Source organism: Miniopterus schreibersii (assembly GCF_964146895.1).
Source record: "Miniopterus schreibersii genome assembly, chromosome: 20".
Lineage (NCBI taxonomy): Eukaryota > Metazoa > Chordata > Mammalia > Chiroptera > Miniopteridae > Miniopterus > Miniopterus schreibersii.
The window spans coordinates 25,139,730-25,153,576 of NC_138122.1; the positions used below are offsets into that span (position 1 = coordinate 25,139,730).

Genomic DNA, 13,847 nt, shown 5'->3' on the forward strand with positions numbered 1-13,847 from the left:
GGGCCACTGGCTGTGTGGCTGTGGGCAGCTCCCCAGCCTGTCTGCCTGCTCCTTTGGAAAACGGCCGAGAGCTGGGTCTCCTCTCTCTGGGGTTGGCTGTGGGGCGTTTGCGGGAGGGGTCTCAGCACTCAACCATGGGGTGGGGCACACAGGAGGGGAGTGGCCCTCCCAGGGCTAAATCTTGGTCCCTTTGGGGTCATGAGCCCTGCTCTCTGGCCCGTGGGCTGGGCCCCCTTTGTTGCTGGGTCAACGCCTTTGCCCTAAGCCCCTCAGTGCCAGGTCTAGTCCTGCATGGGCCTCTGGCCCAGGGAAATGGTTAATTTGGGGGTCATCTTTCACCCATGACTTCATTCCTCTTGGCCACTGGCCCATCTCCCTTGTTAGTCCCTTGGGCAGTGGGGCTTTGGTCCAGGAATTCAGTGGGACTGGCAGCAATCAGGGGTCTATCCTGAGAGGCCTCCCCGCCCTCCAGTCTTGGAGGTGCCCAGGCTACGGCCCCATCCTTGATGGGCCGAAACAAGCTGACTCCCAAGGCCCCCGCAGGCCCAGGCTGAGCCTGAAAGCGTGCGATGGGAAGGGACAGAGGTGACCCCTACGCACGGTTCCCAGCGGGAGCTTTCTCTGGACTGACGGGCACATACTCAAGCCAGCCATGTGTGGAGCAGGGGGGCATCTTCCATCAGCTTAGGGGAGGCCAGGGGGAGCCTCCTGGAAGGTCAAGGCCGTGTCGAGACCCCCGAGATCCTACACAGTAATTCCTACACAATTACTTCCTACACAGTAATTCGGCCAGTGCACCAGGGCCCAGACAGGCCTGCTCCGAGGCCAGAGCGGTTGGTAAAATCTGTGAAATGGGAGCACACACACAGAAGTACGCCACCATACGCGGTGTCTGAAGAATCACAGGGCAAGGAACAGGCCGCTCCCACCACCCCGGGGCCCTGTGCGCAGACCCGCGCCCGCCCCGCGCCCCTCCTCCCGCCCCGCGCCCCTCCCCTCCCCTCCCCTGCCAGAGGCAACCATTATTACGCTTCATTTGTCTTCTGACCCCGGGAAAGTCCGAGAACCCGGTGCAAATGGTGGGCTCGTTTGGTTCACCTGCAAAATAACACTGCTGTTCTAGTTTTAGTTTTACCATGTTTTTTATCCTAAACACTTTCGCTTGTTCTTGAACTTAATGTAGTCATGTTGTCAGCATATCTTTTGCTTAACATTTAAAAAATTGACCCATATTAACGCTGCTGTAACCCCACTTTTTTCAGTAATAGCCATTTTTTACAGTTTTACAGAAAAGTCGAGTGACAGCAGAGAGCTGCCCTGTGCCCTGCGCAGGCCCATCGGAGTGGGAGATGACCGGAGGCACTGTGCTACCCTGGGTGGGCCCTGGGGCAGAACATCTTTTCGTATTTATAAGCCATTCACGTTTTCTTTTGTTTGTGTCATTTAGACATTTTTCTTTCGGGGGAAGTAGTTTCATTCAAGTCCTCTGATCCCTTTGTGACTGGGTACAGGAGTACAGCCGTGTTTCCTAAGATGCCCACTGGCATAATAAGCAACCCAACAGGTACCTACTAAGCTTCAGTGTCACCTTCCTACTTGATTACAACACCTACCTGTATTTCATGTGTCACTAACATATGCATTATATATCCTTCGCAGTAAGATGTCAGTGCGCCTCGAACGATCGAACGTTCCTAGGAACCAATGGATCCGATCCATGACCCCTGCTCTGTTTCCTCCTAGGCTTGTCCCTTCCCCTGCCTGACGGCCACCGCTCCAGGACAGCGCTAAGCAGTGGGCAGCGGCCGACGGTGAGTGACTCTGGGGTTTCAATACTTCACGTTATTTTTCATCATGTTATAAAATGGGAGTTAAGTCAAGAATGGATGTTAAATTTTAGCAAATGTTTCTTCCCATCTATAGAGTCCACAGGGCTTGTATTTATTAGTTCTATAGACTCATCCAACTACCCTTGCATCCCTGGTGGTTGTTTTTTTAAAGTGACAATCGTAGGGAATTTAGAAAACAGAGAAAAGCCCCACGAACATCCACCCCGGCAGATAAACGCTAAGTGACCATCAGGCGAGTGAGCGTCAGGACCTGCCTCGGTCCTACTCTTCTGCATCAGCAGCAGGCAGGCAGAATTCTACATCTTGCCTCTGAACAGGATTAGAACCACCTCTCCACTGCTAGTCTCCAAGGTGCAGGCTTTTTAATCATGTCAATTATCTCTGAAAACCCCGATGACACACTCCGCTGTCCCCACACGCGGGGGAAGGCAGGAGGCCAGGGCAGGAATATTTTATAAATCTTGTGACATGAGCAGACCTTCTACCACTCTTCTCCTACCCAGAAAGTCAAGTCCAAGAACCTACCCCCTTCCTTTTATCCACACAAGGGCAGAACTGCCCAGGGCTGCAGGCCCTCAGCACAGGTCACCACCCCTCCCGCCCACAGGACAGTCAACACCACACTGTGAGCTTATCGTAGAATAGATTTATTTACCTGAAACATGTCTGTGCAATGCTTGTTACCAGCACAGAGATAAACTGATCTCTATTTACAGTCTAAAGTCAAACATGCGTTGTGATAAATTGACATTTAGCATTTTATTAAGATAAATGCATCACAATATTTGTATTGCACCAACATCTGTCTACTGCTTCTGATTTCATTAAATAAGTTACACTTAATACAGTGCAAAATAGCTGTTTGTACACTCAAAAAATAACAAGTTATGAACTGGAGGCCTACATTTTAACCATTCAACACCTGTAGTGTTTTCAGTAAATTTATAAATAAGCAAAACTGTACAGGGCCAATTAAAAGGTAACATGTTTCAATGACACCGTAGAAATCTGGCTACTCCCACCTGAAGGCATGCAGTACAGCTGAATATTGACTACTGTATGTTCACATAAGCCGACGTTTTGCAGAGAAATATGGAGACTTGGCTGATGGCATCTGAGTTCTTGGATAAAGTTTCAGAACCTCATTCTTCTTGCAGCAGAGAAACAAATTCTCTGGCGAGGCTCTCGGATTCATGAAGCTGAACTGTACATTTATAATTACTATTTTGATTTAAAACCTAAAAACCCCATTGGTAATACACATTTCCTCCACATAACACACAATGAGTCGGGGGCTTTTTTCTACTTTTCTTCCCCCCCCAACTTCAACCATGCAGAGGGCTGGCAGATGTGTTGCTAAAAACGCACATGCACGCAACCGAACACCCTCACATTTCTGCACAATGGCTTAGGAAGCGGTTACTCCAGTATCGCTGAAAAGGAAAGAAAGAGGAGATCAGCTTGATGAAATGTGGGGGGACGCATCAGATACCTACTCAAGCCTAAGACGATAGTGACAGATGAAAGGAACATTCAGTTTGACCCTTCAAGACTGTAAGACCAGCACTTCTGAGAAGCTGCCCCGAGGCACTGCCCACGCAGGGCAGCACCTGGAAGCGCTGGCTCAGCAGCACAGACCCCTGGCGTCCTCTGGCTACAGAGCAAAGCCCCCTGCCCCTGGCTCACGGGACAATCCCACCAGGCACTTAACCGCTTCAGGTGCAACAGGAGTGAGATGGACAAGAGAAGGAACAGTTCTTGGTTAGCAGTGCAGGGAGATGCAGAAGCGAGCAGTGTGCAGGCAGCCCAGGCCTCGAGCTCCCTCCTCCCCAGCCCTCCCCAGCCCTCCCCAGGGGCAGCCTCTGCGCTGCAGGCCCAGCCCTGCCGTCTGGTCCAGGGGAAACTGCTGTACCTGGGCTGCTCATCGCCATTCCCTTTCAAGAAAGAAGGCTGGAGGTTACCCTCATTGTTAACTGCAGGGTGGTGGCTTTGACAGAATTTGGTGGTTAAATTTAAAAGACAATGGCCGATTTAGCTCTGCAGACACAGCAGGCTCTGGGCTGTGGGTAGGTGCCTGGCAGACACTGAGCTAAGGCTTGTGGCCTCACACCGCTGAGGGACGCCTGCCACAGACATCCAGGGGGCGAGGCCTCGGGTTGAGGGTGAAGTGGTAGCAGCTGCTTATGAGGGAGGCTGGCAGTTGCCTTGCTGTCTGTGAGCTCCCGCAGCTCTCCAGACAGAACATATTACCTGTATTGTAAACGCAGAGCATGCTGCTGGAGTGGTGCCCCCGGGGTGGGATGGATGTGTGATTGCCACCTTCTGGGCAAAGCTTATCAGAGAGGCCAGGTGAGCAAGGGGTGGCAAAAAGCAGGATTAATGGGATGGGCCACAGGCCCACAGGTAAAGTGTTTCAGGCAAGAGCTGCCCGGCAACACCTGCGTGGGTCTAAGACACTGCCCCATCCAGTCACTGATGGCGGCAGAAGCAGAGGCCAACAGTGCCTTCCTGCCAGGTGAGGAGGGGGCGGGTGGCTGCCGCTCACTGCAGGACGGAAACCTGAGGCCAGGGGGTGCCCACAGCAACCCCATTGCTGAGGAGGCACCGACATGGACATGGTTCCCAGAGGTGGACGCAGGGCCCACAGGGCCTGCTGGAGGCAGCAGAGCCTTCCCTCTCCCAGCTGTCTGGGCGGAGGGAAGTGGGTGCCCAAACTGCCTCTGTGGGCTGGACAGGCCTGAAGCTGAGAAACCACAAGGCAAAGCCAGCCCGGGGCCACCTGGGGCTCTGCATGTCTCCTACAACAGCCCACAGCATCCAACTTACTTTGTCAAAGCCACTAAATCAAGGAACTGAGTCAGGAAAAGCTGACTACTTGGTTGGTTTGGTTTCCACTGAAGAGCACACCACCCAACAGGCTCAGACATCCCGTTTTGGTTTGTAGCCAAAGCGCACTCCTGGCATTTGATCCACTCAGCCCTTTTCTTTTTGCCCCTCACAATGCTAAAATCGGCAAAACCTACCCCCTACGGTCTCTGCCAAGCAAACCAACCTCCCTTTTCTCTGAGAGAAGCCTCAAGTGAGCCAGGCCAGAGCTCGGCATGCAGTCTCTGCGCCCACTTCCACCCTACACTCTGACCTCTGAACTCCGCAGCAGCACCTTGTCCTGCCCGTTACCTTTTCCCCCAACAACCAGCATTTATAGCACATCTTCTGACCCAGCAACCAGGGCCCAAGTACCTTCACAAGAACACTCAGGGCCCCACAGGGAGGCGGCCGCCTTCGCCCCGGCTAACACGAGGCGGGCCGGCTGCTGGCCGAGAGGGCCATGCCCTAATGACCGTGCCCTAACGGCCCTGCAGAGAGAAGACAAGTCTCAGCTGCAAAGGATGTGACCCAGAAAGTGAAGGCAGCCAACCTAAGAGGAACCTACAGATACGTGAGTTCACCGGTTCGGTTACTTGCTTTCACTAGCCTTTTGCTTTTTAAATGAACCAAGGTTCTGGGACAAGTCCTTGCAATTAACAAAGATCAAATGAACCACAACTGTTCGTGAGTCCCCACCTCAGCACTAGCCAAGGCACAGCTCCCTCACTCAGCCGACCAGCCGGACCAAGTCAGAACGGTTCTTCTTCCTCTGGGCCCTCGCGGCCAACATCTGGCTGGGCCGCTGTCCCAGGCAGCTTGCATCGTATGCCCCCTGCTCTCAGGGACAGCCACAGAGCACAGCAGTGTCTGACACACGGGGCTTATTCATTAGTGTCATAAAGCCAGCTCACTTGGTGGCAGTCATCTTTAGGCTAGAGCCTCTGAATTCCAGGGAATACTCACGTTAGTTGATGGATGTTGGAAGGCATTGGAGGAAAACACCACAGTTAGGGCTGTTAATGACTTACACACTGTTGATAAGACTGATCTGGAACATGCGCAAACATTTATCATAGTATGATGGTGGTGGTTAGTGCCACATTCAAATAAAAATAGTTCTATACAATATGTTCATTTGGTCATGTGCTATTTACAGATTTTACAAAACACATACACGCACATACACACACACGCCTGCCCTTATGTTCTCTACACCAGGCTAAAACAGGCCAGCAGAAACTTGCATAAAATGTCACAGATGACAGTGCCTATAAATTAAAAAATAAAATTCTTACAGCTACCTCTGCAGCAGAACAGGCTCCTTCTTCCCTGTAACCACAGTAAAACTAGGGTCTGCGCTAAGGACTTAGGAGAAAGTTGGTACTTCAAGCTAGGCCACTTAAGAGTTAAAAACAAGGCAGTTATTTTTCTGTCCATTTAAAATGTTTTATTTTTTTAACTAGATTGTGAAGTGCCACTGAAATAGGCAATGTTGGCAAAACAATGTCTGTTACAATAAAATAGACTAGACATTTAAATAAATAACCTTAAAAACTACGTGAGGGGACATGAACCCAGTCAATCGAATCTGGAACAATGTTTTCTGCACAAGCGAGAACAGGCATACCTCTTAAGACTGATGTAAACAGAACCATCGAAATCCTACAGGAGAAGCGGGCTGAGCGGGCAGGACCGGGGTGGGGTGGGGGTGGAGGTGAACCGAGAGGGGTGAGGGAGTGGCAAACCAAAAAATACTGACTGAGGTAGCAGTACTCTGCCCAGTGCAGAAAAATTGGCTTATGAATAAAAATTAGACTGTGATCTCAGATTAAACCCAGATGATCATGCAAAAGACACAATACATGCTATTTTGTTTTAGAAAAAACCACACACATTCATTTCCTAAAATCTGCTGCCAATTAATTTGCTGACAATGTCTGCTGGCTCAACTTTTTTTTTTATACAAGGATGAGTATTAAACAGAACACTGTACATGCTTTTTCATCTACAAAAAAATATTTGCATAAAATAGTGTTAGTTCTCTGTACATGTCAATGGACACTTTAATTATGTGTATAAAAAAGGAAAATCTTGCCCCACTGGAGTCAGAAAAAGCAAAACAAAATCTAGAATATGAAACCTCCTTCACCAGCCAATATGTTCATGTGAAATTCAGCAGAAATAGACAGTTGCTTTAAACAATAAAAAATTAATTGATTAAGTTAAACATCTTCTTTATGTAAAACTGTCAGTCAAGACCAGAACATATCGCTAAAGTTAGTGTCTGTGCTATACACCCAGATCACAAGGGGCATTATGAACAGCACAAACGGCCAGGAAATCCCATCGGTGCATGCCGAGAACGAGCAGGATTTGCTGGCAGGCTGCACACACTCTTTACCAGGTTCCAGGTAGTTGCGGGCCACAAACTTAAGCGTCTCATCCAATAGAATCACAGGCAAGGAGATTTTCAGCACCATCAGCCACTGGGTCAAATTTAGCGGTGTGATCTGGAAGATAAGCTGAAACACAGAAGCCGCGTCAGGCTCCCAGCCTCACTGGAGGCAGCCAGGCCCCGGCCCCGGCCCCAGCCCCACCACTGCTTACTGGCAAGGGTTCCACATAGAGGATTAGGAAGTGGAGCGACATGGACAGGCAGATGGAGCCCACGAGCCAGATATTCTCCCAAGGGGGCATCCTCAGCAGGGACTGGTTTTCAGACAAGCTGCACAAGGAGAGAGGTACACGGAACAGGCCCAATCAAAAGGCATGTGTCACAAGAGACAGAGATTGTTCAGAAACACTGCACTGAGCAGCAGCTAACTTGACATCACCCACTGACCTAATTCTACTGACTGAAGTTTATAGCATGGCAAAGTTGAGGAAGAAGTTCAGATATAGGACGAATTTCCAATTTTAAATCTAGGCTTCGGCACAGCGGATTCTGTTTCATTGGGCTCAAAGCTGCTCAACTGCCCTTGACACTTAGGCTATTTCTGAAATTTCCATTTTTGTCACTAGCTTAATTGGATGATACCATGTGTTGCAATGCTAAAGGGAAAAGCTCCTTCCTTCCCTGTGGGCACTGGCACACGGGTACTGAAGTCCCTATTTTTGTCCCCCGCCGTCTCGTAAGGAACACGTGGCTAAGCCCTCCCATTGCTTAGAAGCCTGTGCTGCCTGTTCTTTCTTTTGGGAAGGAAGAGCCTTCCTGTGACCTGCAACCAACCATGACACACAGGCCCACAGCGCCCTGGCTGCCAGAGCTTTCGCCCCAGCTTGCCGGGAAGACTCACTGACCTGTTGAGGGCGTTACACATCTCTATGGTTACTAGAACAGAGAGTGCCATTGTCATCGGGTATGGGGATTCAAAGATTGCACAATCCACTCCTTCAAAGTCCGGGTTGTCCTCTTTACACTGTAGGAAATGACTCTGCAACAAAAGTCCAATCGAGTTCCTGATCAGCCAAGTACATTTCCTAAGTCCACGCACCAATTCCAACTCAGCCCAGAACACAGACCCACACAAGACCTCACCCCATTTTCCAGAGAAGCGGGCCCTTCAGAACAATCTTTGATGCAACTGTAGACTGTCTGAGCCTTAAGATTGTCTGACCAGCACCCAAACCACAGAGAGCATAAGGATATCCTTGCTTGTGAGGGCTCCCAGCTCTCTGCGCCAAGGCACAGAAGGGAAGGCGGCTACCTACCAGCTGGTATAAGGACACTCTTGGACCACCATCAGCAGCAATGAACCACCACGCAGCAGCACCCACAGTAGCAGCGCCAACATAACCTGGAAACAAACATCACGGCGCTGACACGCTGCAGCCGTCACTGCAGCTGCTGCCTTGTGGGCCTTTCCCCAGGACAGAAGCTGTCACCGCAGGAGGGAACTGGCTGGCCGAGAGCCTGCCCACTTTACGCCAGGGTGTGCTTTTTGAATTTTAAGTTGCCTTCCTACGGAGCCCTAGAGAAGGTATTTAACCTTCGGGACTCACTTTCCTAACCTATGAAATGGGGCAGGGAACCAGCACCCGGGTCAGGAGGATGAGGATTACACAGGTGACCTCTGTAGGAGAGTCTAACCTGCGGCCAGGCTCCACGCTTTTACCAACCACTGCTGAAGAGCACATAGGCCGGTCCCTTTTCTCGCTGAGGGAAAGGGAACTTCATTTTATATCTTAGTGATATAAGGCCTAAGCTGTCCCTGTATCCCTTTGCCCAGAGGTTAAATCTGAAAACCTCATTCACAAAGGTCCAAGGAAGGATGAAGGTGCTAGAACAGGGACTCACTTTACTGAAAATCGGGCATCCAGTTCATTAAACTCTAAGAGGGCAGCTTCCATTTTTTGCTGCCCTAATAAATGTGCTTTTAAGGGATGAATTTACAAAATTTTGGCCCCCATTTTGTTTATAAATGAACTATATAGCTACATACGTATACGTGTATATGTATATGTATGTAAAAAACCTACTCACAGCCAATAGCCAGGTAACGGAAAAACAGCCACCCACTGATCAGCGGCTCCTTCGGGTTCCGGGGGGGTTTATTCATGATGTCCAGATCAGGGGGGTTGAACCCCAGTGCGGTGGCAGGCAGGCCATCTGTCACCAAATTGACCCAGAGCAGCTGGACAGGAATTAAAGCCTCAGGAAATCCAAGGGCAGCTGTCAGGAAAATGCTGTTTCCATGCAAGGAAAGAAGAGAAAGACCCCAAATCATTTTTGGTCACTACTTAAATCGCATCACCAAGCCCCCTCCTCCGTAACAACCAATGGACAGCAACAATGCATACTTGAAATCACACTTTTTTTGGCAATCATAAAACAATTATTATACCCAATTTCAAATTACAGCTAACTTCTAGAAGGCCAAGAGTATTATTATTTGATACAGTTAACTTAAACTCATTTCTACATTAAAGACAGCCACAGAGCGCCCTTGCTTCCTCCATCTTGCCCCGTCTTCCCTCCTGCCTCGTTCACAGAGACCAAAGCTGCTGCCACAAGAAGAACAAATCTGGAAAACTGACTGCCACAAGCCGATTTTAGATAAAGGAACACAAGTGACTTGTGTTAGGGACCCACCAGACAACTTCCCCCACGTTCGATGAGATGAGGTAGCGGATGAACTGCTTCATGTTGTTGTATATTGCCCGTCCCTCCTCCACAGCAGCCACGATGGTGGAGAAGTTGTCGTCGGCCAGGACCATCTCCGAGGCGGTTTTAGCCACCGCGGTGCCAGAGCCCATGGCGATGCCGATCTCGGCTTTCTTCAGAGCAGGAGCATCATTCACACCATCCCCAGTCTGAAAGGGAACCCAACATCACTAAGTACTTCCCCTGTGGCTGACTTAGAAGGCACTGCTGCGCCATAAACTCACCTGTTCTTCCCTGCATGCAACACACAGCATGCCAACTCCTGGGCAAGAGAAGCCTAGAGAAACAGCCCAGATCATGACAATACCCAAGAAATTCCAAACCTGGGAGCTGTTGCTAAAAATTTAATGGTCAAAATTTGTACATGTCCAAAGATACTCACCATAGCTGTAATCTCATCAAAAGACTGAAGAAATTCTACAATTTTAGACTTGTGGGAAGGTTCGACTCGAGCGAAGCAGCGGGCATTCAAGCAGGCATCTCTCTGGGCTGCAGGACTGAGCTCGTCGAACTCCCGGCCTGTGAAAGCCTTTGCTGTCACATCCTCATTCTGCCCAAAGATGCCAATGCGGCGACAGATGGCCACGGCAGTGCCCTTGTTGTCCCCCGTGATCATGATGACCCGGATGCCTGCCTGCCGGCACAGCTTCACGGAAGAGGCGACTTCAATCCTCGGAGGGTCCAGCATGCCCACACAGCCAACGAAAGTCAAATTGGTCTGCACAGAAGAATCACCTTATCTTAAAGCAGGAAGTTCTGGTTTTTCCCCTAGTGTGAGCCGCTACTTAGATATTAAGAGCAAAGGTTTCTGTATTTTCTTAGGCGCACTATCCCTCTAGGCAGCATGCCCTTGCCAGTCCCTTCCCCACAAAAAAAAAATAAAAAAAATTACCGAGTTGCAAAATAGGTTTTACAAGTTTGTTTAGCTCAAATTTTGGTAATACTTGACTTTAACTATATATGTTTGCAGCAGCAACCTGAATTATAACAGTGATGCATTTGGCCCGCAGAAAAATAAATAACCACACCTCTTCCTTGGCAAAAGCAAGGCTCATTTGACCTTTTACCGAAGGAGTGCTGTTTAAACACAATGAATGTGCAGGGCGTGGGTGAAGAAACTTTTCATCAGCTAACCTCATATTTAATAAAGTTGGCAGAGTCCTCAAGGTTCATGTCTTCTCTTCTCAGTGGATTGTCGTGAGTGGCCAGAGCCAGGCATCGCAGTGTGTCACTGCCACTACCCCATTCCCGAATGACAGACATGATCTTCTGCTTGATTCCAGGGGTCATAGGAACTTTAGTGCTTCCAACTCGAATGTTGGTGCACCTGTCAATGACACCTTCAGGAGCACCCTAGAAATGGTACAAATTTGGTCAGCAATTTTATTTACTGGCTAACTCAGGATCCTAATCCTGGCAAGAACACCTCAGTGACAATCTGCTGTACTTGCCTTCACAAACATTTTGCTCATCGACGTCCGGCTTGGCTTGTTTGGGGTACAATAAACCGACATTGATTTTCTATCACGTGAAAACTCTAGAGTAAATTCTTTTTTCATCAATTGTTTAATGACCTATGAAAAGAACATATATGGAATACTATTGGATGATGATTTCTGTAAATTTTTCACTTCTACAACAAACACTCAGCACCTGTTATGTGACAGGCACTGGGGATAAAGCGACAGACAATAAACAAATCATACAGTCCGGCCCTTATTTGTGGCGGTCATTACAGTTAACGCACTACTTTTAAGCTCCATAATGTTACTTGTTTCCCTTCACCGAGTTGTTACAAGTCTGGAGTCAAACAATTCTAAACCTCAGTCTCTCTGAAGCTGTCTTCAAGCTGAGGGATTTAGTCACACCAACCAACCAACCAACCAACCAACCAACCAACCAACCAACCAACCAACCACAGATCTGGCAGACAATGTGGTTTTGCAGCTCCCATCACTGCCACCTCACTGATTCACCTCTGAATGTTAAGCTAGCCTTACAGCTGTAATTCTGCTTGAACACAACATATTGCAGTTTTGATATATTACTAGACTTGATTTGAGAATGTTGTGTTGTCTTTACATCTTTATTATTAAAAATACTAGTTTAGGCCCTGGCCAGGTAGCTCAGCTGGTTAGTGTCGTCCTGATATGCCAAAGATGGGTTTGATGCCCGTCAGGGCACATACAAGAACCAACCAATAAATGCATAAAGTGGAACCAAAAAAATGATGTTTCTCTAAAATCAGTAAGTAAATTTTAAAAAGTAAAAATATATATTGGTTTGTAGCTTCCTTTTCTTGTCACCTCAGGTTTTGGTATCCCAGGCCTCATCAAATGAGTTGAGAAGGGTTTCTTTTTACTTGTTCTCACAGTATGTGTAAAACTGGTGTTTCTTTCTTAAGTGTCTGGCAGAAATTGGCCTGGAGAATTTTTGTGGGGGTAGGTTCTGAATTATATTCAGTCAATTTAACAGATTCGGGATTATTCCATTTTTCTTGTGTCAGTTTAGAAAGTTGTGTTCATTCGCAGCGCCACGGGAAAAGGCAGACTTTGTGGGTACAAATGGCTGCATGTGGGAATTACCTATCGATTACTTTTATTTTCTTCAGATAGATCATTTCACCTGAGTGAATATGGGGAAGAAGACATTGCAAGTTTGAGGGGATCAGGGGGACAGGTAGCTGTCTGAGAGTATGAGAGCGTGTGCGTGGTGAGACGGGCGGCATGAACAGGATAGCACGTTCTAGCACTGACCGAGTTGCAGGCATTCGCTCGTTCTATCTTGGAAAGACCCTTCAATTCCGTATCAAATACATTCATCTTCTCTACCAGGCAAGTGAGAGCAGTCTCTGTAGCTTCTCCAACTTTTTCATACACACCCTTTGCCTGTATTGGTTAAAGACACAGAAAGTGCAGAGAGGGAAAAGCAGTATAAACAAGCAATTTGTCTTTAATAGACTTTTCCACAGGAGGATGACCTGCCCTCCATGACATCCTTCTATGGAGCACAGGATCCAGAGAACTAGGAACTCGAAAAGCACAGGTGTGTATCTTATCTTATTCTAACAATAGGCCTTACATTTTCCTTAACTATAAGGAGCCACTCACTAATCATAGTATTGCATTCTGTTTCTGATGGGGACTGACTTGCCTTTTAGAAACCAAAAGATTTATCTCACTCTTTTATAATTAAAAAGAAAGGAAAAAAGATTTTCTGTTGGTTAAATTTTTTCCTTTCAATGTCATCAAAACAACCCTCTAAGCCTCAGCTTGTACTCAAGGGTAAAACACTACCCATCTTAAAAAGCAAGATTAACACCCTATGCTTTCAGGAAAACATTTTCTATCCTGGTTTTAGTCATGTATAGTTAAACTATAAACAGACGAGAGCATCATGTCCACTAAAACTCTTAGTTAAGTAACTGCAATGCTCAGTTGCAGAATATGGGAAAGGCACTCAGCTTTCTTGGGCTCGGTCGTGCCGACTGATAGAGATCGAATCTTGAATGGAAAGGGGAAATAAAATCAGGAACCCTTACTTTCGAAAGGGAGGAAGGAAGGCTGGATTTTCATCCACCCACCCCACCCTTGACTAGGAACAGTCAGGTCTAGTTTCTCATTTCTGAGGAGCCTTACCTCATTGTAATCCAAAGCAGAGTCATTACAAAGAGCACAAATTGTTGCCAATTCTACAAGGCCATCATATTGATGACATTTCACTGGTTTATCATCTTTATACCTGTCAAAAGGAAAAACACTCTTAGAGCACAGTGTGGTTATCTCTGCCAATCTTTATTTTCTTCGTTCATGAAATTCCTCCATCACTGGTATCAATAAAGAACAAACAGAAGCCCTGTTTAAAAATTTAGGCTTCAAGTGGAAGCTCAGTAAGATGAAAAGGTCATTGGTTTATAACTCGTGCTTTCTCTTTCAAAGTGTACAAACACTGCCCTTGCCGGGTAG

At 47.8% G+C, this 13,847-nt stretch overlaps 1 protein-coding gene across 1 annotated transcript in view; it reads right to left on the reverse strand.

Annotated features, from left to right (window-relative positions):
• Nucleotides 1-2,481: 2,481 nt before the first annotated feature.
• The window catches only part of ATP2A2 (ATPase sarcoplasmic/endoplasmic reticulum Ca2+ transporting 2), a 40,314-nt gene continuing 28,948 nt past the window's right edge, over nucleotides 2,482-13,847 (reverse strand). The window contains exons 10-21 of the mRNA XM_081123499.1: nucleotides 13,521-13,623; nucleotides 12,639-12,770; nucleotides 11,334-11,456; nucleotides 11,017-11,235; nucleotides 10,265-10,600; nucleotides 9,811-10,031; nucleotides 9,202-9,404; nucleotides 8,430-8,515; nucleotides 8,019-8,152; nucleotides 7,326-7,443; nucleotides 7,120-7,240; nucleotides 2,482-3,283 (exon numbers count right to left, since the gene is read on the reverse strand). Coding sequence (XP_080979625.1) covers nucleotides 3,270-3,283; nucleotides 7,120-7,240; nucleotides 7,326-7,443; nucleotides 8,019-8,152; nucleotides 8,430-8,515; nucleotides 9,202-9,404; nucleotides 9,811-10,031; nucleotides 10,265-10,600; nucleotides 11,017-11,235; nucleotides 11,334-11,456; nucleotides 12,639-12,770; nucleotides 13,521-13,623 — 1,810 coding nt within the window. The 3' untranslated portion in view covers nucleotides 2,482-3,269. The remainder of the gene's footprint in view (nucleotides 3,284-7,119; nucleotides 7,241-7,325; nucleotides 7,444-8,018; nucleotides 8,153-8,429; nucleotides 8,516-9,201; nucleotides 9,405-9,810; nucleotides 10,032-10,264; nucleotides 10,601-11,016; nucleotides 11,236-11,333; nucleotides 11,457-12,638; nucleotides 12,771-13,520; nucleotides 13,624-13,847) is intronic.